The 24,991-nt window shown below is 50.7% G+C and overlaps 1 protein-coding gene across 2 annotated transcripts; it reads right to left on the bottom strand.

Annotated features, from left to right (window-relative positions):
* Window positions 1-496: 496 nt before the first annotated feature.
* On the bottom strand, window positions 497-23,245 carry Tkt (transketolase). Of its 2 annotated transcripts, none has more exons than XM_008851824.3 (14): window positions 22,575-22,911; window positions 15,051-15,168; window positions 14,201-14,314; window positions 13,417-13,514; window positions 8,962-9,153; window positions 7,432-7,550; window positions 5,999-6,192; window positions 4,884-5,048; window positions 3,987-4,143; window positions 3,719-3,849; window positions 2,987-3,070; window positions 2,769-2,862; window positions 1,644-1,766; window positions 497-783 (listed from the first exon to the last, which is right to left on the bottom strand). In XM_008851824.3, the coding sequence occupies exons 2-14, from the start codon at window positions 15,132-15,134 to the stop codon at window positions 608-610; spliced, it is 1,731 nt and encodes a 576-aa protein (XP_008850046.1). In that variant the 5' UTR covers window positions 15,135-15,168; window positions 22,575-22,911; the 3' UTR covers window positions 497-607. The 2 variants fall into 2 exon arrangements, with proteins under 2 accessions (XP_008850046.1, XP_008850045.1); XM_008851823.3 differs by lacking the exon at window positions 22,575-22,911 and adding an exon at window positions 23,027-23,245 and having other exon boundaries at window positions 499-783.
* Window positions 23,246-24,991: the final 1,746 nt, after the last annotated feature.

The following is a 24,991-nucleotide window of genomic DNA, read 5'->3' on the forward strand; positions in this document are numbered from 1 at the left end:
GGGACAGCTATACATGGTGGCTCACATCTGGCCACAGCAGGAGGATTGCTGAAAGTCCGAGGCTACCTGGGCTACAGAGTGTCTCAAAACCTAAAAACACAAAAACAACTTCCCACTATCCCCAAAGGAACAGGACAAAGAACAACTCCCTTCTACTCTAGACTCTGACCACAAAGCTGCAGGACCTTGGGGGACATGAAGTGACCATGGAGGGTCCTGGACAGCTTCCAGACCAGGAGGGGAACTCCCTGGTCTCCCTCAGGGCACTGTCGACAGGGGAAAGGAAGAGGCTGGACCCTAGGCTGGCTAGAAGGCAGGCTTTGGCAAGTGTCCCGAGTGTGGCTTTGGACTTAGAGGCTGGACTGGGGGAGGTGATTCCTGGGGACACCCAGGTCTAACCCTAAGCCAGAGTGCCAACCAGACCATCCCTCTACCTCCAGATTTCCCAGAATCAGTCCTGACTACATTCACATCAAAGAAAAAAATCATCGCCGGATATTTTTTTCTCAAAACATATATTTACGTCTCCTCTCAGTACATCTTTGAGCACCTTTGCCAGAACCTCTCAGGAATGTGCAGACCCCCCACCCGGCACCCCATACCCTCCTTAGCCCTTGGTGACAAGGCCCTTCACAGCTTGCACAATGGCATCCTTGTCAATACCAAACATCTTCAGCAGCTCAGCTGGCTTCCCACTTCTTGGTACTTGGCTAACAGCTAGACGGGTGACAGTGACTCCAGGCTCGCCCACAACTGCAGCAGACACCGCCTCACCTATGCCACCTGAGCAAAGGAAAGTGAGGTGAGTCAGACAGGCCTCAGCTTGAGCCAAAGACAGCAAAGAAAGTGCTCTATGGCCCTCGATAGGCAGACGCCATTAATCCATCATTTCTGTAAGCCCAAATGTGGCCCCTCAATTGATCTTTTTTTCTTCTTTCTTTTGAGGAGTTTGGCCTCAAACTGGCTATGTAGTCCAGGATGACCTTGAACTTCTGATCCTCCAGCCTCCACCTCCACAGCACTGGGATTATAATCATACATGTCACAATGCCCAGATTCAATGGATTTTATCTTTCCTTTTTTAAAAAAATATTTAATTAGCTAATTCATTGTGTGTGTGTGTGTGTGCACGTGTACAAGCATGCATGTCACAGCACAGGTGTGGAGGTCAGAGGACAACTTGTAGGACTCAGTTCTCTCCTTCTGAACATGTGGGTTCCAGGTATCAACTCAGGTTGTCAGGTCTGGCAACAAGTGCCCTACCCACTGAGCCTTCTCGCTGGCTCTTCAATGGATTTTAAAACACCATCCTCTTGGCACTTATCAATAGACCAACTTGACTCTCTTCCTTTGAGGCCATTCCAAAGAAGAGTGGTATGTATTTCTGGATGCTGCTTTTTAAGAGACTCAAAAAGACTGATACTCAGTCTTGTTTTTCCCCTCTGTGCAGTCACCTTGCTTCAGGCTTGGTTTAGGGATCCAGCCAACTCAGAGCTGCTGGATGGCTTTGTTCCATGAGCCCCTTTGTTCAATGTTAAGAATGGCAAAGCAGACTACCAGAGGAGTTTAAGGCATGTCCATCCCTTGCCCTTGCTCTACCACCCCTGCCCCTTGTCTAGGCTTCTCTTCCCTGCCTCAATTACCTTCATAGTAGTGGTCCTCCACTGTGAGGATCCTGCCCTTGGTTGCATGGGCGCTGTCAAGAATGAGTTTTCTGTCCAAGGGCTTGATGGTGAAGGGGTCCAGCACGCGGATGTTGATCTTCTCTGTAAGGGAAGAAGACCTAGGACATGGCTGAGGGAAAGGCTGAGTGCTGTGCTTTGCTCTGTGGTGAGCATTCCATGTCCCCAACCCTGTGGGACATTCTGGGGGTTGTCACATAGCTATGAGCTTAGCCTGTAGGTCTGCTTCCTGGGATGAACTAGCAGTCCCCTTGTTAGCATTGTTGAGCCCTTGCTTGGCAAACCCTTTTGGAGGATCTTGATCAACTGTATGGCCTGTGGAGTGTCCCAGAACAGAATGGAATGTGGGGCCCTGAATGCTTCTATACCTTTGAAAACAGAAGGGGAGCCAGGGGGAGGGCTCTAGGTATCTGGTCTACGGCAAATGTTTACGGGGAGATGGGGAGAGGAGCTGGAGCCAGAATGACCTACTCAGAAGGAAAGACCCAAGCTCGAGACTCCCAGAAACCTGGACACCCTGCATAGATGGGGCTTCCTTGCCCTCCCCCAAGCCCCGTCTTGCCGTAGCCTCCTTCCAGTTCCTCCCCCACTGCAAAGGCCACTCTGAGGTCACTTTAGCAAGCTACCACCCTGTTTCCTGGTGTTCACATGCTTGAGATGTGACACATCTGGTGACTCTACTGCAGGGAGGTTAATGCTTGTTGTCTACTTTATTACTATTGAACACTCAGTCACAATATAGTGTTAGCACCAGTCACACCTAAATCCTCAGGGCAGCTATAGGGAAAGTGCTAGTTTACAGATGGTGAAACTGACGCATAGCAATGGTGAATAACTTAACTACTGTCCAGCTGAGCTTGATTCCAGTTCCACTAGAAGGCTCCAGGGTCTCTGAGCTGACCACTATGCTTGTTAGAGACTGTGGTCACCAGATCCAGAACTTAGTGTCTTGCTGGGCATGGCATAATAGCTCAAAGGATGGCTTTAGTTATTGTCATCATCATTTAACTAAAAGAGACTCTGTCTTATCTAACACCTAACATGAAGGCAGTGCTCAACCTGAGACTTTCCTAGTCTTTTCCTCACCTTTCTTCAGCAGCTCTGCAGCAGCCAATGCCTCATGCAGGGTCACACCAGCCCCAATCACTGTCACTTGGTCATCCTTGTTCTTCAGAACCACCTGGGGATGACATGGGACCAGTGAAGTTCAGTGATTGAGGCCAGGGTGGGCTCTGACAGTGGAACTAGCAGCAGGGGGGGTTCAGCTGGTTCTATGGGGTCCTCTGAGACATCAAGGCACTGACCTTGGCTTGTCCGACCTGGAAATCCTCATTGTTGCTGTAGATGATGGCATTTTCTGGGCGGCTAGTCCGGATGAAGCAGATGCCCTGGGATTAAAACAGAAAAACTGAGAAAGAGGCCAACATTGTGCCCTCAGGGTCCTTCTAAAGGGCCACCCTTCCCAGGCCATTCTAAGCTTCTTTCCAGGACATCAATCCCAAACTGGAGAAGAGCTGGTGAGGTGGGCTGCAGTCACTGCAACCTAGATGCTTAGCAGGGGAAAGGAATTTGTTCTCTGTAGCCTACACCTCTCTAAACACTCCTGAGAACCATCCATAGCTCTGCCAATCTCAGACTGGAAGCAACTTCCTACAAGGTAGACTGGCCTCTGGGTGGGGCTGTTCTCCCAGAATGCTTCAGCAAGCACCCTGCCCTCAGGCAGAGAAACAGGAACCACCCAGTCTGTGGCAACTCTGCTCACTCATTTCATCAAAGAGGGCAAATGGTATCAATTGCCAAACTGGCAAAGTGTGGTGATCAACTGGCCATATATGCTGTGCGGCACTAAGAATGGCATGTTTCTTTCCTCCTGGTCTCATTTCTTTTAACTAGACAAACACCAGGGCAAGGTCAGGAAATGCCTCTCTGGGCAACCAGTGGCCAGCTCTGTGCCTCTTTTTTGGCTTCTTTTGTCTCTTTAGGAAACAGCTAACTTCAGAAAATACAGCCCCTTGACCAACAGCCATATAACCAACCTTTGTATTGGCTGCTAGTTCCACTGCCTTCTCTGTTGCAACTCCATCACTTGGATAAAAGACAGTTGACATGGGGATTGACCGAAACATAGCCAGGTCTTCCAAGGCCATCTGAGAGGGTCCATCTTCCCCTGGGGTATGGGAAAGGAAAAGCTGATGATTGTCCATCCATGGATTCCAAGGTCTTAGAATCCTGGTCCAACCCCTCCCACACCTACTGGTCTAAGTCAAGGGAAGGTATGGGTATGAGCATCTAGGCTGAACTCACCGATGGACACACCACAGTGAGAGCCACAGAGGTTGATGTTGCTCTCAGAGATGGCTGCCATGCGAATCTGGTCGAAGGCCCGTGTGAAGAAGGCTGCAAAAGTGCTGCAAAAGGGCACTGTCCTATCTCGAGTGGCACAGCCTACAGCAATGCTCACCTAAGAACAGGAGGGGAAGGTCAGCCCTGAAGACAGAGGGAGCCTGGATCTCCTCCTGAGCCCACCATGCAGGAAGTGCAAGAACCTATGGTCCCATCAAGTTACAGTTACGTGAGAGACTTCTGTACACATGGGGACTCTGCAGTTCATTTCTAAATTCCTTTGACTTGAAATAATCATCTCAAAACTTCTCTTAAAATCATTTTCCTGACTCTAACCCCAGCATTTGGGAGACAGAGGCAGGAAGACCAGGAATTCAAGGCTAGCTTTAGCTATATATTGAGTTCGAGGTCAGTCACTACATGAGATTCTGTTTCAAAAAAAAATTTCCCCCCTTTGAAACTGCTTTTCTTTTCCTCTTTCCTCAGGGTGACAAAGCTTCATACAGGCTGAGGAGGCCTTGGCTGCTAAACCCTATACTAGCATGTTTCAACTCCCTGGCTGCTTTACCTTCTTTCTGGAAGGTCCTTTATACCAGGAGGTCTCCTTCACCATACCTGGCCTATGCACAAGCTCTTCCCATGTGCACCTACACCCTGAGCATAACCAACCCAAACTGTAGCTATTCAAGGCCAAAGATCAACATTGGGTCCTAGCTGTCTTTGTAATCTCCCTGGGCTGGCCCACAGCTGACAGCTGGCCCAACATAGCTGGCCTAAAGAAGGAAGAGGGCTTTAGCCTGTCTTTGCACAGTCAGATGGCAGCCCTGCAGCTGTGGCTGGCCCACTCCCAGCACATACCATGTTCTGCTCGGCGATGTAGCACTCAATGAAACGGTCTGGGTGCTCCTTCTTAAAGATCTCTGAGAAGGTGGAATTCTTGGTATCCCCATCCAGGGCAATGATGCGGTCACTGGCATGGCCCAGCTTTGCCAGGGCCTGCCCATAGGCCTTGCGGGTGGCTATCTATGGGGAAGAGGGTAGGCTATAAGTACCACTGGAGCCTGTGCAGAGCTGTGACCTGGGGTCTTGCCTGCCTCTGGGGACTCGAATCTTTAAGGGTGGATACAAATGGTAGCAGAGGCTGGGCACGGAAGCACATGCTTGTTAAGTCTAGCAGTCACCTCTGGCAAGAGTATGTTGAGTTTGAGGCCAGCTTGGGCTACACAGTGAAAGCATGGGGGCCAGAGAGATGGCTCACAGTTAAGAGCACTGGCAGCTCTTGCAAATGATCTGCATTGGTCCCCAGCACCCACGTTAGCTAAAAACTGTCTATAACTGTAGTTCGAGGGGGCTCTGACACTGTCTTCTGGCTTCCATGGGCATTGTATGCACACAGACAGAACTCTCATATGTAAAATAAAACTAAAAAAAAAAAAAAAAAAAAAAAAGCTGAAAGCAAAATAAATACAAAAAGGGAGACAGATACAAGGTGCCCTAGAAACTGCCAATGCACAGGAAGACCGAGGACCTGGGGGATTTAGCTCAGTGGTAGGGCACGTTCCTAACAAGTGCAAGGCCCTGGATTCGGTCCTCAGCTCCGAACAAAAAAAAAAAGGCTGGATGCAGGATACACCAAGGAGTTCACTCAGGCGAAAGACTCAGAGCAGGGCTGCTCTGCCTAGCTTTTGCCAGGCCATGAAGGAGTCCTGAGTGCTACTCTTACTTCAACCAGAAGATTACCATGTGACTGATGGCAAGTCCCTTGACCTCTGAGCCTCTTCAGAGCTGGCTGTTGCTGTCCCCATCAGGGAACAGACAATGAGCAAGAGGGACTCTTAATGTTCTCTCCTTACCACAAACCCCTTCCTTTCCCAACCTTCCAGAAGATACATCTTGGTCATGAACTTGGCAAGCCAAAGAACCAGCCCATCCCAGTCTCGGCCAATTCAGAAAAGCAAGGGCCAACCAGTTACCTTATCCCCCACTTTGTAGCTGGGTGGTGTGGGCATGTGGATATTGTTGATGTCCACTGAAGGGGCATCCTCCTGTGGTGGACTGGCCAGGATCTTCTTTTTGCTCTGAATCTGGCTGTAGATCTCCTGGATGGTCTGATCAGCCATGTTTTTTGGGAGGGGCTTCCCATGCCAGGCCTCCTTGTCTTCAATCCCTGCAGGTACAAGAGGACAGAGGGACAGGTAAGGTGGGCACTCCTAGGGGGAGGCTTGTCCAGGGGAAGAGCAACCATGGAACACAGGAATGGTGTTGTCACAGACAAGCAGAGCCTACCACAGGGCACCATCAGGAAAAGAAGAGGGCACAGAACAGGACTCCTGCATGCCAGCCCCTTAGTGAACTCTATCTGTGTTCAGATGAGTAGGAAGGAGGGGAAATGTGTGTGGGCAGATGTGTATTTCAGGCATCCAGCCCCATCCCCTTTTGTCACTGTTCCTGCGGGTCCCTTCCCCAGTCTCCACAGCCAGTACAGACAGGTCTGCTGCAGAAATCACAGACTCATTTTCTTGGGGGGTTGGGAGGAACCCCTGCCATAAGAAGAGGAAACTGAAAACCAGAAGAGAGAGAGAGAGAACTTGACAGGCCTAGGAGTCAAAGGGCTAAATGCATCTAACATATTGTGAACAGAGTGGGGTCCTCCCATCCCTTCAGACCTTCACTGTGCGGGGATCAAGCAAGGCTTATATCCCTTTCCTCTGAGGTGCCAGGAAGCCGTGTTCTTACTTGTCAAGTCATCTCACCAGGCTCCCCCGGCTCCTTTTTCCTTTATGACACACAGTCTCATGTAGCCCAGGTAAAGCAGGTTAAATAGCTGAGGATGACCTTGGTTTCCTGATGCTCCTGCCTCTACCACAAGTGCTGGGGTTACAGCTTATACCACTCCTCCTGACTCTTTTTTATTATAAGCCATTCTAACTGGAGCAAGATTTCTCATTATCCCTGGCCACTTTGAGCTCAATTTTCTCATCTTTAGAGTAGGCAAGGGCTAAACTAGGCCGTGGGATCTGAAGCCCACCCCTGGGTGCTAAGGAGGGAATCTAGGCCTGCTTTTTTATTCTCAGGCAAGAAACAGGAACCACTTTCCAAAGTCTGGCATGGGCCTCTGCCAAGCACCAGTCTATTGTACACCGCTTCCTTGTGGAGAACTCAGGTCTTTCCAGTATCTCCTGGAGTATGTGATGCTATCCTGCACCGCAGCTCAGGGCAGATGGCTGGAGCTGGCAAGGATACTCCCTAAGGTGGGGTACACAGATCCCACCTAGTGAACTCCTGCCTGCCCACAGAGCTCAGCTGAGACCAGTCACCAAAGGAAATAAAGGCTGGTGTTTCCTCAGGCTCAAGGCTCCCACCCTCAAGGCTCTGTGTTGGGAGGGGAAGGAGCTGACACACAGACCTGTGATCCCGCGGCCCTTGAAGGTCTTGGCAATGATAGCTGTCGGTTGGTGCTTGGCCTGGCCAAAGGCCTTGCACAGCTCCTCCACACTGTGTCCATCCACGATGATGGTATGCCAGCTGGGTGGACAGAGGTAGCACAGGGTGAGAGGAGTGGCTGGCTCTGAAGAGCCCCCCCAGGGAAAGGTGTGGCCTGGCATCTGGGAGCTTGCCTGCACCCCACCCCATGGCTACACTCTGAGCTGGAAAGCCCAAGATGTTTTCAACTTGGGCTTGCTTTCTTTTCCTTCTTTTTCCACGTTGTTTTACTTCCTTTGGCTGGCTTTTAATTTCCCTCCTTCCTAATACTTCAAAGCTCAGTTCATGCACTATCTCTTTTGTCCTGATCTTCTCATTTCCTACTGAGAACTGTTTTCTGGGTTTGGAATCCATCTGCTAGTAGATTCATAAATGTTTTGGCTCTGTTTATCTGGAGGCCACATGTGTGATCCTTCCAAAGAGGTGCAAAATTTTTAGGCACTCAACCATGCTATGCACCCTCTGTCAGGGAACTGGGACAGCTCTGTAAGCAATCATGCTTTGGACTTTGTTTCCAGTGCCAGGAGCTGAACTCAGGGCTAAGGAATGACCTGACCACTAAGCTAAGCCCCCTCCCTTTCCTCACCTTTTTGGTCATATTGATAAAGATAGTAGGGATAGAACTCAGTGGTATAACATTTGCTAAACATATGTAAGGCCCTTGGTTCTATCCCTAACACTCTCCCTACACACAGAGAGAATAACTTGTTGAAGTCACAAAGCGATTTGTGGAAGGACTCAAGAAATCTGGCCTCAGCTACAAGTTACAGACAGGTCCCAGGGGTACTCCAAGTTTCCAGACTCATCTTGGGGAGGCCCTACAGGTACCTGGTAGCTACTTCTTCATCCGCCCAACAAGAATAGCACTGCCTTCTATCATCTCCCTCAGTAATGTCAAAGCAACCTTGATTGATGCTCCCATCAGTTATCATGGGCTTGGATTTATCTATAAAGGGCAGCCACAGAAGCCTTGCCCAAAGCTCTCAAGCCCTGTATATGCCCAACCCAGCTCAATTCCTGCATCAGAGTCTTTTTCTCCAGAGCTTCCTTAGCCAGTGTGGAGCGTCACAGCCCCAACCTCAAGAGCATTTTGTCTTTGAGGCTGGGGGAGAGACACTAGATGATGTAGGTTGGCACCTACCTAGATGGACCTTTGACTCTGAATCCATTTCACTAAAGGCTCAAGGGGCAAGTTCAGAAAGCCTGTCTGTCTCCTTTTCACTAGAAGAGGGTCCTGTTCCCCTGGATGATCAGGGATGGAGCATCCAGCTCACATTCACCCTGGTCTGAGACACTGAATCCATATGCCCAGAGTTTGGAATTGTGAGCCAAAACACCCCAGAAGGCTTTTTAGAGGAGGTTTAATCTTACTTTAGCAACTGCCTTTGCAAAGCTTCCATCACAACTACCTCTCCATGCTGTGACTGCCCCGAGGCCATAGCCTCATACATACCCAAAGGCCTCACAGCGCTTCTGGTAAATATCCACTTGGTGCTGCAGCGGGGCTGGGTCGCTTTGGCCTAGGCGGTTGATGTCAAGAATGGCAACAAGGTTGTCCAGCTTGTAAATTCCAGCAAAGGCCATGGCCTCCCACACGGAGCCTTCGGACAGCTCCCCGTCTCCCAGCATGCAATAGACCCGGTAGCTGTGGACACAGGGTAGATGGTCACTCTCCCCTGGGCCAGTCAGGTCTTTAGTACCACCCTCCCAAGAAACCCATTGAGCAGTTGTGTAGCCACAAATGGTGGTAGAGAGCAGACAGCAGGAATGTGAAAGGGGTACCACATCACTGGGCCCCTGCTGCCCATACCAAGTCCATACTCCCTGAGGAGGCTGCCAGGGGCCCCAGAACTGGCTGTTAAGATAGAGATCTGGCCAGTAAGAACCAGAGTGGGTGCTGTTGGGGCAAGAGGAAAATGAGGAAGAGTGGTGAGTGGACGAGAGAGGCAAAGTCCCTCACCAGGCTGTTGAGGGAGTCCCAGGGACTTGCTACACAGGACCTTGGTAACTAAGCTCATTGCTACTGCAAGGGGGTAGGCTGGTGAGCCCATGGTGTAGGCCACCTGGGGGGAGAAGGGGCACGGCTGATCAGCACCAGACTGGGCCTTTCTCCAGTAGAGCTCTCTCCCCTCAACACAGGCAAGTACGAGCTCCTCAAAGCAGTAAGACAGGGTAAAAGATTGGGATGCATCACTCAGAGAACAGAAGCCTCACTGGCCTCGTGGGAGGGTAGGGTGAAGAGGGGTGAGTAGAGGCAGGAGACTAGCTCAGAGATTCTGACCTGAATGTGAGGGTCTGGTGGTGACAGAAGGGCAATAGCAGCAACAGTTAACTATGTCTGGGACTGGAGAGATGGCTCAGTGGTTGGGAGCACTGGCTGCTCTTGCAGAGGACCCAGATTCTATTCCCAGCACCCACATAATAGCTAAGAACTGTCCTGAACTACAGTTCCAGTGGAATCTAATACCCTCTTCTGACCTCCATAGCATCGCACGGCACTGGTACACCCACATATATGCAGGCAACACACTCATACCCATAAAATAATAATAAATGAAATATTAAAAAAAAAATAGAGTTAACTACGTCCATCACAGGGTAGCCCACAGTTGGTGCTAGACCCTGAGCTGAGTGACTGCCTTGAAGTGAATTCAGTTGTCGTTCCCAAAATCCATGGAGAATAAGGTAACAGGCTCAGACTAGTCAAGGGTCCTTGTCTGAAGGTCACATGTCTAACTGCAGCCTGGACTGTCATCTCCTTGCTGTGTAGGAACACACATAGGAGGGGCAGCAGAGTGGGGGGTTACCCCTACACCATGCCCACTCTCCAGGTGTGTGGCTCCAGGGGACACAGATACTCTTCTACTGCTCCAAGAAAAGGCCCTGAAGCTGGCTACAGGCTGAGAGCCAGGCAGCCACAGAACTGTCAGCATGACTCAGCACTTTGCACACACACACACACACACACACACACACACACACTCACACACACAGAGGCCAAAGAGCTCCCGGCATCCTCCCCAACCAGACTGCCTGGAGCTTCTCTTCTGAGACTTCTACGGGCCAGGCTGTTGGTTCTCTGGCCAGGCAGACCCATGTTTCAGAGGCCTTATCAGACCTAGGCGTTTTTGGAACTTGGTTTGTCCCCAAGCTGTCTCCTCTGTCCCTGCAGGTTACTAGGGTCCCAGAGACCCTGAGGGAGTTCTGCTCTGGCATAGCAGTTCCCTAAAAGGACCTCCCTGATGCTGGGCTAGAGAGGCAAACACACAGGGAACTTGACATCCAGAAAGGGCATCTAGGGAGGCAGACTGACCATGTCCCACATCCAACGCACTTCCAGGAAGTCAGAGTGGAGCTGTGTAGAGTTACAGCATAGCTCTGGGTTAAGACCAGAGACAAGGCTAGCCCCATGAGGCCAATAGGCTCAGGTTAGGCAGGTATCCTAAGGTCCTAAGATGCTGGGAATGAAGCTGTGAATAGTAAAAGGACTACAAAAGCCTGGCCTAACCTGAGCTGGTGCTGCTGGAGCTATAAAGACTTAGGGACTAGGGCTAGAGGGATGGCTCAGGGGTTAAGAGCAGGTACTGCTCCTGTAGAAGACCTGAGTTCAGTTTCCAGCATCCATGTCAGGTAGCTCAAAACTGCCTGTAACTCCAGCTTCAGGACACCCAATGCCTGGGACCGCTGTGGTCACTTGGGCGTGTAAACAGACACATACACACTTTATAGTTAGGGTTAGTACTGTATATTATTCAGCCATTTAACACTGAGAAAACACCCATGATTGAACAGTTAAGATTTTTAGGGCAGCAAGATGGGTAAAAGAGCCGGCCGCTAAGCCTGACAACCTGAGTTTGATCCCCAGGACCCACATGATGGAAGGTATGCTGTGCCATGCAAGCCTGCCTTCTCACTCCCACAGATACAAGTAAGTGTAATCCTCAAAGCAATGTGACAAGGATGTTTAAGTTTTTTTTTTTTTAAAAAGCAGAATATAAATTTATATGTATATCAGATTACAAGTTTTTAAATCTTCATGAAGACAGTATGAAGGGAATATATTACTAGATTCAAATTGGAGAAGGATGTTAGGAACAAAGAAAGTGGAGCCAGTCTTTGTTTTCTGAGACAGGGTCTCCCTGTAGTTCCAGTTGGCCTTGAACTACACACACTAGGCTAGCCTCGATTTCATAGAGTTCTGCCTACCTCTACCTCCTGAGTATTGGGATTGAGGCATGTGCCACTACACCTGGCTCTGAAGCTAGTCTTAAAGTTGCTTGGCTGTAATCTCAGCTACTCATGAGGTCGAGGCAGGATTACAAATTGAAGGCCAGTCTGAGTAATTTAGCAAAAAAATAAAAAGGGCTGAGGAAACACCATTACGTTTGAGCCCCAGTATTGGGAAAGAAAAGGGGAAAAAAGACTAAAGAAAATGTCCATTTCATTTTACTACTGTTTGTAGCTCTCAGAATAGCTAACAAGATTGACAGTGCCAACAGCCTGACTGGCTCTATCAGCATGCCACCTCTGGGTACCTGGCTGGATCTGATAATCTCCTGGGGCCCTGGCCCCCTCCCCCAGGTACAGTCTGAGGGCCCAAGCCTCAGCCAACCCTGGCTCCAAGCCACATGGCCTCTGGGAGCCCACTAAAGCCCTTCTCCCTTCACTGGCTCATTCTATTATGTTGGGGTCTGGAAATGATCCTTCCCAGGGAATTAGTTCAAGCAACTGTAGGGAATAATTAACTCACATCTCTGGTTCTAGGCCAGATAAAATGTTCTTAAACATACACCCCATTCTCTGTGTGGGACACTCTTTACTTCAGAGTGAATCACTTCTGGGTGTAGCCAAGCCTGCCCTGAGGCTCAGCCAGGGACTTCAACGGAGGCTCTGCTGCCAGGTGATCCTGGTCTGTGAGGGTCTTGGAAGGGCTGGGACTTTCCTAGAGAGCAGAATCAGGAGCCCCACCCCTGAGAATAGCCTACACACAGCAGGTGCCCTACAGTATGCAGGCACTCACGTTTCCTCAAAGGCCTCAGGCCCTCTTCTTCGGGGGGTGACCTGAAGGGAAGAGGGATGCCCCTGGCTATAGGCCAGCTCCCCCCAGCTGTCCTCTCCTAAGAAGCTCCCTGCCCATAGGGCATTTGGAACAACAAATGCACCTTCTCTCAATACTCACAGGAAAACCAGAGGACCTAGGTAAGTATTCTCCTTGGATTCTTTACCTATAAGTGGGTAACTCCTCACACCCCTCCCCACCTCACAGGGTGAGATTGGGTACTCAGCCTTGCTGCTCCCATGTGGCAAAGGACTGAAGGAACTGTTCTGACCAGTGGTTACTTTTAACAGCCTATAAGCTTTGTTTTCTAGGCCCAATCTGTCCACAGCAGATCCTGCGGCTGAAATCTGTCCTGAGGTTACCTGGATGGAAATAAGTCTCCTACCAGGCTGTACCCACCCACTGCAGGCCTCAGGTGCTGTCTCTCCACTGGCTGACAGGAGGTGGTTTGGAGACTCTGGAGCTCTCCAGAACACAATTTAATCCTCTTCAAACACAAAGGCAAGTAGCCCCAGGCCTGGACTCCTGGTACCTAGTCAGACATGGGGAGTGGGGAGGCAGTTCTCATTTCCAGGGTCCAGGCACTAGACTGAGGGCATGCAGCACATTCTAAGGGTGTAAACCTGGCTGGTCCATTAAATCCCTAGGTCTGTCTCATCTGAAAAGGGACCCGACAATACCACTATCCTTGGGGCTTTGTGAGGGCAGAAGAGGGCACATGTCTATGATACTCAGCCCCAGTTAAGCAAAAAAAAGGATACAGGAACAAAGTGGGAGGGATTAAGTAGGCGTCACCAAGGACCTGCTCTCAAAATTACCACGGGTAAGGGTGGGGAGCAGGGGTGTTACCTGGCTTTGTCGAAGTATTTGCCAGTGTAGGCCATCCCACAAGCAGCTCCGAGGCCCTGGCCCAGGGAGCCAGTGGCCACATCAGTGAAGGCTTGTTTCTGTCATAACAGAGAGCTATGGTTATTCATGGGGAAAGAGCTGTTTGTTTCCAAGTCAATCCCTAGAACCCTGGCCTCTATGGCTACAAGAACCAAGGCAGCACCTTCACCCAGAGCCAGTGAGCTTCACCCCTGCAGAAGGCTCTTCTCCAAGAGCCTTCTCCAAGAGTGTGATTTCTTGTGAAGTCCCTGTGGGAGTGGGTTCAATTCCAAGCCTTGCCCTCTAGTGAACTGTGTGGCCTCAGGCTGGGAACTAAACCTCTGAGTCTCATCTATAAACATAGTTTAGTTGGAGTATTTGTGACAAGGTAATGTAGAGCATTTGGTCACTGAGGATCCAGACCACAGAAACTTGCTTCTGGTACTGCAAGAATTCCAGAATGTGCACAGATGAGAGCTGCACCAAGGGGCAAGGTGGTCACCAGCACTCTGCTGCTACCTCCTTACTGGCTCTCCAGTAAGCTCTTTCTGAACAGTGTCTACCCACCTGGGGGGCAAGCGGGGAAGACAAACTTGGGGAGCATTGTTGATGGAGACTCAAAAAGACTCGCCCTTATTGAGGTGAACTCAATGATGTGTCCCACCCCACATCTTTCCCTCCTCACAGTCTGCTCCTCTGCTTCATTCCCCTCCTGGATAACCTAAAATGAAGCAGAAACCCAGGAGGCTGCTGTTGGGTGACTTACTGGGACAGGATGCCCATCCAAGTCAGAGGTGATCTTCCTGAGGTTCAGCAGTTCTCCTTCGGGCAGGAAGCCAGCTTCAGCCCAGACAGCATACAGGATGGGAGCTGCATGGCCCTGTCAGGGTGTGCACCAGACATGGGGTCAAAGGCAGAGCCTGTATTGGGTTATTCCCGATACACATGGAGCCCTAGGGCCTGGCTGAGTTGGCCAGCCAAGATATCCATTTCAGAGGAGGAAGTAATGAAGGCCACAATTCTCCCCTTTCATCTCTCTACAGTTTCTTGGTTTTCAGAACAAAGCTCCCATAGCCAAGGCTGGGGAGGCACTATAACAGGTGCAGGGGGCACAGCTGTGCAGCTGGACAAGCCCAAAACCCAGTAGGCAGCCACCACTCTAATCCCTGGTTTCTGGCATGTGACATATTTGGATAGACTTCTAAGCCCTACGAGCCTGTCCTGGGAAACCACAGAGGCCTGCTGAGCCAGGCCTGAAGACAGGTGGATTTCAGGCAATTGTAGTATAGTTTGTGGCTGTGATTTTCACAAGAGGAAAGACTGGGGCCCAGACCCCAAGCCCTACTGCAGTGGCCTTCAGAATGCTGCCACAACAGAGGGACTCAGGCAGAAATCCACGAAGTATCTCCAGATGCAGATTCAAGTGTGCCTGTCAGCATCCTCGGGATTGGCACTGAGCAAGAGGAAGGGAGCAGGACAAACAGGTGGGGAGGGAAGGGTGGGCTAGGATGGGGCTTAGACTGAACTTGTGGGTCTTCTCTGAGACCACTCACCATTTCAGGAACTCCACAGTACCTGGCCCTGCAGTGAAGGGTGGCTGGCAGCAGGGCTCTTACCTTGGAGAGCACAAATCGATCGTTGTGAGGGTTCCGGGGGTCCAGGGCCTTGTAGCGCATGGTATGGAAAAAGAGGACAGCCATGATCTCAGCAGCACTGCAGCATGATGTGGGGTGGCTGTGGCCCAGGACAGAAACAGACATGAATATCCTAGGCCTGGACATGAACTACAGCACGCACCCTGGCATGTGCCAGGGACTTGGGGATGCCTGTTTCGAGAAGACTTACACAGGCCTGGCCTACCACAGCCATGTTCTCCTGCTCCTTGGGAACATGGTATAGCCTCAAGGAGGCCACTACTTGATGGCCTAGGGCCTAGAGCAGCTAGTAGACATCAGAGACTGTCATGCCATCTTGAGAATACCAGCGCAGTCCCTCAGTCACAAGTCTAGGGCTGGACTAGTATAAGAAGGTAGGGGAAGGAGAGACCAAATACCTCAGATACAGCCTGAAGCCAGCATCATGGGGGTTGGGGAAATAGGGATCAGCCATTGTGGGCGTGAAGCCCAGTTCTTATTTAAGAGTTTTTAGTGGGGCTCTAAGGAGATATGATACCTCTATAACCAACACACCCCAAAGTGGCTGCCTACAGTCTGCCTACTTGTAAGGGGAAAATTGCCCCTGCCATCCCCAGGGGTTGGAGTGGAGAAGATTTGCAAGCCAGAAACATTAGGCTTTGGGTTTTCTGGTAGCTTTTTGCATGGGCACTCTGAAGGCTAGTGAAGCACTCAGAACCATGCAACACAAAGCTCTTCAATAAAGGATATATATATATATATACACCCTTCTGCCTATGGATAAGAACTGAGGTAGGGCTGACAAAAGTGAAACCTGCCCTTCCAGCTCTGGAGTGGCAAGGTCTCCATTTTAGATTCTTCTTTTAATAACAGAATGGTTTTAGAAAGCACAAGGATCAAAGGATCTACTGGATTAACCCAGCTCCCACCCCAGGAATGGGGCTAGAAGCAAGGTTAGGACAGGCTGTAGCTCCTAGGTAGCTTTGAAGCCTGCCCTTCCACTGCTCTGTTAAGAGGTCAGCCTCCCCACACATGCAGCTTGGCTTGGCCTGGACACTGTTGCTCGAGGTGCTTCACACTAAAACATGCCCAATGCCAAGCCCAAGGGCACATGCAATCCTGGCACTCACACCAGCCACCTCCTCCCCCCCTGCGGGGGTCGCCATCAGGTTAGGGGTGAGTCACTCCTGGCATAGACATGTTAGTAGAGGAATCCAGACTGTCCATGCTGGTTTAGTTCCCACATTCCAGACACACACCACCTCATACTTAACCATTTCTATGAACTCCCGGTCATGGGGGAAAGACACTACACCTGAAAGAGGGAGGTGAGGACATGTAAACAAGAAGCTCTTGCTGCCTCACAGGGACCCTAACCCCCTGCTCCTAGTACCAGCTTCAGCTGCAGGACACACCAGTCAGGCAGACCACCTGCCCTTCCCTCATCCAAGGGCAGCCCCATTCCCAAGGAAGCTGTTTGGAAAGTCATGGTTGTTACAAGAAAGTTCAATGGAGGAAGGAACTGCCCAAAGAAGGAAGAGCAGGGGCTCTGCCTAGTGACCCCAGGATGACATTCACACATGACCATTAGGAGCCTCCCAGAGAATGATGTGACCCTTTGGCAAAGGAGGGTTCAGCACCCTGCCACACACACCCATGGATAAGTGGAACAAAAAGTTGATTTTTACAACCACCAAGAAAATGCTATACAAGAAAGAAGCCCTAGGAGTCTGGGTTCTGTCAGGGCTTTTGAGGTTGTCCCTTACCAAAGTGCCTTCTAAGTGGGGGTATACGCTGTGTCACTTGGATATCTGACTTACTCAGTTCCTCTCCCTGGGGCTCAGCTTCTTCACTTGCAAATGGGATGCTATGAAGGAATACCTGGGGGGACCCAGCAAGACAATGCATGGGTACAAAGTGCACTGACCATCAACACTATGCCAAACCTCTTAGTGCCTTCAGTTCTTATCTATAGAGGACTGTGATTCACCCCAGCTATAGGCAGGGAAGAAGGAAGCAATGAGTCAGGATTGATAGAGGACGCTGTATGTAACCAGCAAAGTGCTGAGCACTGAGGAGACAGAGTCACTTTTAAGGTCAAACTTCTGGCTGTTCTTGCAGAAGACCTGGGTTTGAATCCCAACAACCACACGGTGGCTAAAACCGTTAACTACAGTTCCAGGGGATCCAATGCCCTCTTCTGTCCTCCATGGGCACTGCATGACACCGGTGCACTTATGTATATGCAGGCATTAACACACTCATACACGTAGGAAAAAAAAAAAAAAAAAAAAAAAAAGACACAGGCACCCAGAGAAAGTACTGAAAATCAACAGCATAACAGAAGAAGAAAGAGTTGTGTGTGTTTCGTGTGCATGGAGGTTGAAGCCAGGGCACAACCTTGGTTGTCCTTCCTCAGGTTCTATCTACCTTGGTTGGTTTTGTGTGTTTTTTGAAACAGGGTCTCTTGAGAGCGCCAGCAGGGCTAGAAGTGGCTATGTAGATGAGACTGGCTCTGCCTCTAGAGTGCTGCGATTATAGGTATGTGCCATCATGCCCAGCTTTTTGTTTGTTTTGAGACAGGATCTGTCACTGGCCTGGGACTCACCAATCAGACTAGGCTTGCCAACCAGTGAGCCCCACGATCCACTTCTCTCTGCCTCACCAGCATGGGATTACAGGTGGGTTCTGAGAGATTGAACTCAGGTCCTCAAGCTTGCAAGGTATGAGCCAACACCCCAGCCAAGAAAAAAAAGACTAAAAAATAAACCCGGAAACTCATGAAAAGGAAATAAATATACAATACCAAGAACCACAGACAAGAGCTAGTTCATCCTAACAATTTTTTTCTGTGTTAGGGCAGTGCTGGGGTTTGAACCAAGGCTGCAAGGCAGGCACTCTACCACTGTGACACACCTCCAGTCCAAGAGCCAGTTCATAAAGGAGGGTGGGGAGACACGATGATAATTTGGCAAACGTCTGACAAGAAACTGAGAAGAGCAATGTTAGACATAAAGATCAAGAAGGCAATGGTAGCACATGCCTGTATTCTCAGCATGTAGGAGCTGAGGCAAGAAGATCACAATTTCAAAGCCTAAGCTACAACGAGGCCTTGTGGGTTTTTTTCCCTTTTCTTAAAGTGGGGGCATGATGGTACATACCTTTAATCCCAGAACTTGGAAGACAGAGGCAAGAAGATTGCCGACTTTCTCTATATGGTGAGTTCCAGGACAGCCTTGGCTACATAGCTAGATCTCGTCTTTAAATAAGTAAATAATGATAATGGGGAGACAATTCAGGATGTCAGGTGGAAGTTCAGCTGATGCTTGCCTAGAATGAACCTGTCTCTAGACCCCAGACCATTTCTTTAGCTCTCTGTCCCACATTACTGCCTCTGAGAAGCACCCCAAGAGTGCACTATCTAAAAGTGTTCTTTCACACCTGCCACCACATGACTAAGGTAGTCTGTGTAAAGAATGTGATGCAGCACACAGAAACCAGCAACTTCTCGCTTAATAGTTGTACTGATTAGTATCACAGATCAAGTCTCATGTCCTTTTCATTTTGAGGCTGGGATGCTACAGTCCTCAGTAGCCAAGTGACCTGTCTAGGGACTGAGGGCCTGCCAGCAGCAGGGCTAGGACAAAAGTAAAATTGTGAGAGAAACTAGTAATTAAGCAAAATGTACAATACTCATACAAGGGAATACTGAAGCATAAAAATACATGAAGTACTAATCCAGGCTACCACATGCATGAACCCCAAACACTACGCTATGTAGGAGAAGCCAGATCCAAAAGACTTCATTCTGTAAGATCCATCATATGAAACATTAAATTTACAGATAGGAAGTCAGACTGCTCGTTGCCCAGGTGTGGGAAGGGAAGAGACTATTAATGGGCAAGAGAGAGCTTTTTAGAGGCAGTGAAACATCCTAAATTAGACTGCTAAATTCACTAAAATCTACCATAAATGACCATGTATTTTATTAAAAATCTCAGAATTGGCAGAAGACAAAACTCCATGATAAAATATTTGCCTGGGATGCTTTAAGCCCTGGGTTCACTCCAGTACCACAAAAACAAAACAACACACACCACAACAGTATACTTAAAATGTTATGATATGCAAAGTACACCTCTACAAAGCTGTTAAAGATCTGTCTGTGAAAGGAAGAAAGGGTACTGAGAAAGCCCAGTGAAGGAAGTTCTCAGGTGTCTGCGCTTCCCAGACAAGCTGGACAGCCTTCAGAGATCAAATTCTCCAAACATGGAGCGGGAGGGCCCAGTGTGTAAACTGCAGGAGGCAGACCTACCAATGGATGGAACCCTAGCAGCCAGCAAATGCACCTACTCTACTTCATCTCTAGGTCTGGCAACAGCAATCTGCCTAAGGATCCAGGTCTGTGCAGGACCCTGGCCTCAGGAGTGTTCTGGATATCAACAGGCCAAGTCCAGGGGTCACTGTGAGTTCATGGGAAGCCCTAATCAGGAATCTATCCCTTGGTCTCAGCTTTAAGAAACACTGGCCATTAGCTCTGCTCAGTTCAGAGGTCACCTAGGCAAAGAACCCAGTAGTCCCAGGGCAGCCAGGTGTCTTTAGAGTTGAGCAACTGCTGCTTCTGGGGCAATCTCAACGGTTCTGCTCTTGCCTCAGTCAGAGCCAGATGCCCTGAGCAAGCCTGAATGGAGAAGCTGGTCCTAGGAAGCCCTTTCCTGCCCAAAGAGGCTGCACCCAAGTAGGGGCTAGAATCCGGAGAATGCCCTCTGAGCACTGTTAAAATGCCCCTGAAAGCCAGAAACAGGGATGTAACCCCAGTCACTTTCAACAGCAGGGGGAGGCGGACCCCAGGGCCTGTTCACCCTTAACCCCCAGTCCCACTCCTAAAGGACCTGGTTTGAAAACCATGAACTATGGTTTGGACATTGTCTGTCCCTCAAAGGTTTATGTGTTGCAAGTTTGGTTCCAAGTATGGCAGTATGGAAGCATGGAACCTTGGAAAATCCTTAAAGTAGGGGCATGCCCTCTGAAGGTACCGTGGATTGCAACACCCTACTTGTTCTCTGGCTTCCTGTTCTGCTGTGATCTCTTCCTCTGACACACATTCCCACCATGAGCCTGAGGCAGGGATTATTAGCACCTATATCATGCTATTTGGACATTGTGTATCTAAAAGTATGAGTTTTAAAATAATCCCAACACTCAGGAGGCAAAGGGCCATCCTGGTCTACATAGCAAGTTCCAGGTCAGCTGGGGCTACAGGGCCCACTTACTCAGAACAGAGCTGGATCCCACACATCTCCTTGTGCCCACCAGCCAGGCCTGGGCCTCCATTATCCTCCCAGGTACTATCCCCAAAGCTGTGGGCCAGAAGCTCTAGGGGACTTGAAAGCACAGACCACTTCCCCTTTGAATCAGGCCTGACTCTGGTGGTATCTTCAGATGACACTTGGCCCTGTCTGGGTAACACAGCTTAGCCCTGCAAGGTGAGAGCTGAGAACCCTTTACCACTAGCATAAGCAACCTGGTCACTTATGACAAGGCCATTGGAGTTTCCTTTTGTTAAAGCTTAGATGAGCTGGACCCTTGCCACAGCTAGCCTCTGCTCACAGAGGGAGATGATCTTGAGTCTGGCACTGTGGGTGCTGTCTCAACAAAAAGGCCTGTGTGGAAATTCTGTCCACCCAGTTCCCCAAAGAGGCCAGTGTGCTGACTTTCTGTGGCCTGGTGAGGTTCACTGCACACAGGATGGGTGATACCCGGGACAGGAAAGCTGTCCATTCAGGACTTCTCCCAGTTCTGAAACCAAGAGCCTAGGTCCTAACTGATAGAACATCCAAGTCCAGCCTCAGTGAGTGACCAAAGAAGGCTCGACCCAAGCCTTGTTTCTCTACTAGATCCCAAATTCCGCCAGGAGACTCGGCATTCAGACTAGCTGGTTAGTTTAGCTGTCTGCTGCTGACTGAGCCAGAACCTTAGCACTAAGCCGTACTTTGTAGAATGTCCCCATTGCAGTGAGGGGCCAGAACACACTCATGCCTTAAGCCTTCCTTGAGTATTTTTTGTACACACATACACTCTTTGCAAATAATTTCAAAATCTCTCTTGTGACAGAGGGTTGAGCAGCAATGTTACTTCCTTCTGAAAAACAAGGTTTGTCTAAGTATTTCTTTCCTGCACCTCACATATACAGGAACAAAGATGCAAGTAAGCAAACACCCATCCCCAGAATCAGATTTTGCATGCCCTTTCTCCCCATGTTGCAGATACATTTGAGTCCAGTGAGTTCCTTCCTAAGGCTACAATGTAAACATAGGTGTAACTCTGCAGTCACCTTCAGTCTATAAACTGGAGACCACTTAACACTCTCAGCTCCTAGAGTTTAAATGTTACCTAATTTCTCTCCAAATAGCCCTTCAAACTAGTATCTGCTATGGCTGCTCTAGACTTTTCTCTGCCCCTCCTCACTCCAGTCTGGTATGGCCTGTATGCCCAAGAGGACTTCCTGTTATGAATGAGCACTAGACAAGGCACCAGTTACTACACAACACACTGTATTTCAATATCCTCATCTGCAAACTAATTATCAGGATGCAATCAAGGATGCTGTGTCACTCCAGGACCACTCAGCTGCTCAGTGGCCTGCATGTTATCCAGCTTTGCATAAAGCTTGCCTGGGTAGGTAGGTAGTTGGGTAACTGCTCTATCTCTTCAGATAGACCTCAGGCCTGAAGGGAAAGCGTTAGAATACCGACTAAGCAATACAAGATGTGAAGACCTACTGTGTGCCAGGCTAAGGGTGCTGTGAAAGGAAGTCACTGGGCAGAGGATACCCTTCACCACACACTCATGATCTAAACCTGCAAGCAATAATAGGTCCAAAGTATGCACTGGAAGTGGGGTGGGAAGCAAAGGGCTAGCAAGTCCAGACCTTCTGACCACAATGACCTTAGGTGCACCAAGCGTGAGTATATACCCACCCTAAAGGCAAGAGAGGCTTACTCCTTAAGAATACACGCTGTATGGAACTGGTCAGAAGCCAGAATCTTGTCTGTGTTCCAAACCCACAGCTTGGTTTGGTCCCTGGAAACCACTCCCTACCCAAGTCCCATGTCAAGGCGCCCACATCACAGCGTCCTCACACTGGGCTGAGGCAGAGCCCAGGAATTCTTGAAACCACTACCCCGTGTGGAGCCACTGATACCCCAGGCCTTTCTTTTTCCGCTTACGCCCTGGAACTCGCCGCTCCGTTCACCTAGTATAGCCAGCCTCCCATACCCAGGGTGCTGCGTCCACGTGCCACCTCCCCACCCCCACCCTGGCGATCTCAGCAACGCGCTAAGGCAAACCCGGACCCCCATCCACCGGCCGCGGGAATGAGAATGAGCTTCGAGGAGCAAAGGAGCGTGGCTGGAGCAGCGAAGGCTGGGCCCCGAGTCCCCTGCAAGATGGTGTGCTCCACAGACATCCCCGGCTTGGACGGCAACAGCTGCAACCCCAGCTCACCCCGTGTGACCTCAGGGAACTGACATGAACTCGGAGCCTCAGTTTCCCCATGTGCGAACCAGTGGCGCCCACAGGCAGGTGGAGAGACTAAGAGGGCCGCGCGTGCGCCGCGTTCTCCAATGAGCAGTCATGGTGGCCTCCTCTCGGGTCCCGCTGCAGAACAAGGCCGCGCGGATGGCGCCCGGGAGTCGCGACCGGGGCGCTGCAGGCCGCGGCCCATGCGGCCGCTGGACGCAGCGGATGCCGACAGGGTGCAGCGGGAGCCCGGGAGTCGCGGCCAGGGGCGCAGATGGCCGAGGCCCACGCTGCCGGTGCACACAGCGGAAGGCGCCCGGCACTCGGACATCCGACCGCGCCTCCGCCGCCGCCTTCATGGCGCCTCCGTGCAGCGCCGCACGCAGCCCGCGGGGCGGCGGGACCCAGCTGTCCGCCCGCCCACAGCCGGCGCTCACCCCGAGCCCGCCGCCGTGGTGGCCTGGATGGAGCTGATGCGCAGGCGGTTGGCCGTGTCCTTCAGGGCCTGCAGCTTCTGCTGGTCCGGCTTGTGGTAGCCTTCCATGGTGCGCCGGCGAGGGAGCGAGGCAGACGGACCAAAACCGTAACGCGACCCCAACAGCGACAAGCGGCGGCCACGGTGCGCGGGCGCGTTAAGACTCCTCAGGACCCGCCCTGGAGGGCTGGCCCGGGGAGGGGCGGAGCAGGGCGGGGCCGGATCACCCCAGGCCGACGAGCGGCCGCCGGCCCCGCCCCGCACTCCCAACCCCCAACCCCCGCACTTGCAAGACATTCAGTTTCTGCCGGTCCTTGGGTGTCTGTCTGTCTGGGTGCAGTGCTCTGCTGGAATTGGGAATCAGACACACACACACACACACACACACTAATAATACCAACAAAACAATTTCTACCACTTACCCCAGGCTCTAAGTGTGGCTCACAGTTCAGTTGCTGACCTGCATAGTCCGGGGTGGCTTTGAGAGGAGAGGAAATCTGTAATTCCACTTTATAGATGAGCATATTGAGACTAGGCAAGGTCGAGCAAGGTTATAGGGTTGGTGGATAGTAGGTCTATCCCAGCAGACCAGCCCCATGGCTTTAGAGGCCGTACAGTGTATGAGAATGAATATTCTACTCCCAGTAATGATGATACTGAGAAATGACCAGGGGCAGGCCCTTCCCAGATTACTAGGGCCTAGGAGGAGCAGAAAAGAAATTACAGGGTTGACCTCTAGGACTGTAGGAACAAGGGCGCCTATTTCTGCTGGCACTAGACCTTGTCCCACAAGGGATGAGGCTTCCCAGAATGGAGGTAAGGTATTGCCTCACTGTCTCATCAAATCCTTCCAGCACACACACTCAGGCCAGTGCTCTTTGTAGAGGAGGAAGCTGCATTTTGCAGAAGGGAGATAACAGCAAGCCTGTGAATGGACAGATGCTGGGCAGAGGCAGAGGAGGGCACCAGCGCAGCGTCAGCCCAGGTCCTCTCTGTTTCCTCCACACTGCCCACATTTTGAGCTGCAGACATGAGCACCCCTCCCCTTAGTGCTACCTGACTGGCCTGGCCTCCAGGTGCTCCTATTAGACTCCAGGTGTTTTGTCTCATAGCTCCTGACTTCTGCTTGGCCCACAGAGTCTGGCCCCCATCTTGTCCCATGGGAATTTACTAGACCGTCCCTAGTAATTTCTCAATCTTAAGGAGTGGGCCTGGGACTGGAGTGATGTGGCCTGAGGGTGTGCCACCTTCAGAATCCTGGCAAGGTGTCACCTCTGTCCTCAGGCTGCTCACTATCTGACCAAGGAGGCCAACCCTGGAGTCCTAAGTGCATGATCTTCTGTCAGCTCCAGGAGAGCTGGGAATGGATGAGGACTCTAACCTCTTGCTCTACCCCTAAGGACCATAGCTGTCTCTTGTACACAACAGGGGCTCAATAAATGTCTGGGAAATGAAAGCATGACTAAAATAATGTTTCTGAGGTAACACAGCCAGCAGGTGTCAGAGCTGCATCCAAGGAGAGGGGGCATCAGGGAGGCCTCCCAGGAGGGAATCTGGCCACTCTACCTTATGCCTTCTATTCTAACCTGTCCACTTTGAGACACAAAGGTGCTCTGTTGGAGGCTAGGAAGTGGCACAGATGACCTGTTGCCAGCATCAGGTGATAGCAAAGGCTACCCAAGAGCAGAGCCACACACTGAAGTGAGCTGTCCCTCGGGACCCACACAGGACCTTGGGCAAAGGGCACCCTTAGTGAGGCCAGATAGTGCAATGCCTGTATGCTAATGCCCCTCAGCTGCTGCCTGGGTCATTCAGGACTGCCAGAATGGACTGGGAGGGAAATAGGGGTGCTGAGGGAGCAGCGTAGGGTCACGTATAGGGTATCTCACTGGAACAGTGATGAGGGATCAGAAAGACTGCCTGGAAC

Source organism: Nannospalax galili, unplaced genomic scaffold, assembly GCF_000622305.1.
Source record: "Nannospalax galili isolate Female #2095 unplaced genomic scaffold, S.galili_v1.0 scaffold485, whole genome shotgun sequence".
In the NCBI taxonomy this organism is placed as follows: Eukaryota; Metazoa; Chordata; class Mammalia; order Rodentia; family Spalacidae; genus Nannospalax; species Nannospalax galili.

What these genes read in the sequence shown, in the direction of transcription:
- Tkt (XM_008851823.3), bottom strand. Translation starts at nt 23,133, where the DNA reads ATGGAAGGCTACCACAAGCCGGACCAGCAGAAGCTGCAGGCCCTGAAG. An exon ending in ATCGATTTGTGCTCTCCAAG is followed by an intron (nt 14,315 to 15,050) that starts GTAAGAGCCCTG and finishes ACACCCTGACAG; the next exon opens with GGCCATGCAGCTCCCATCCT. An exon ending in ACATCGCCGAGCAGAACATG is followed by an intron (nt 4,144 to 4,883) that starts GTATGTGCTGGG and finishes TCCTGTTCTTAG; the next exon opens with GTGAGCATTGCTGTAGGCTG.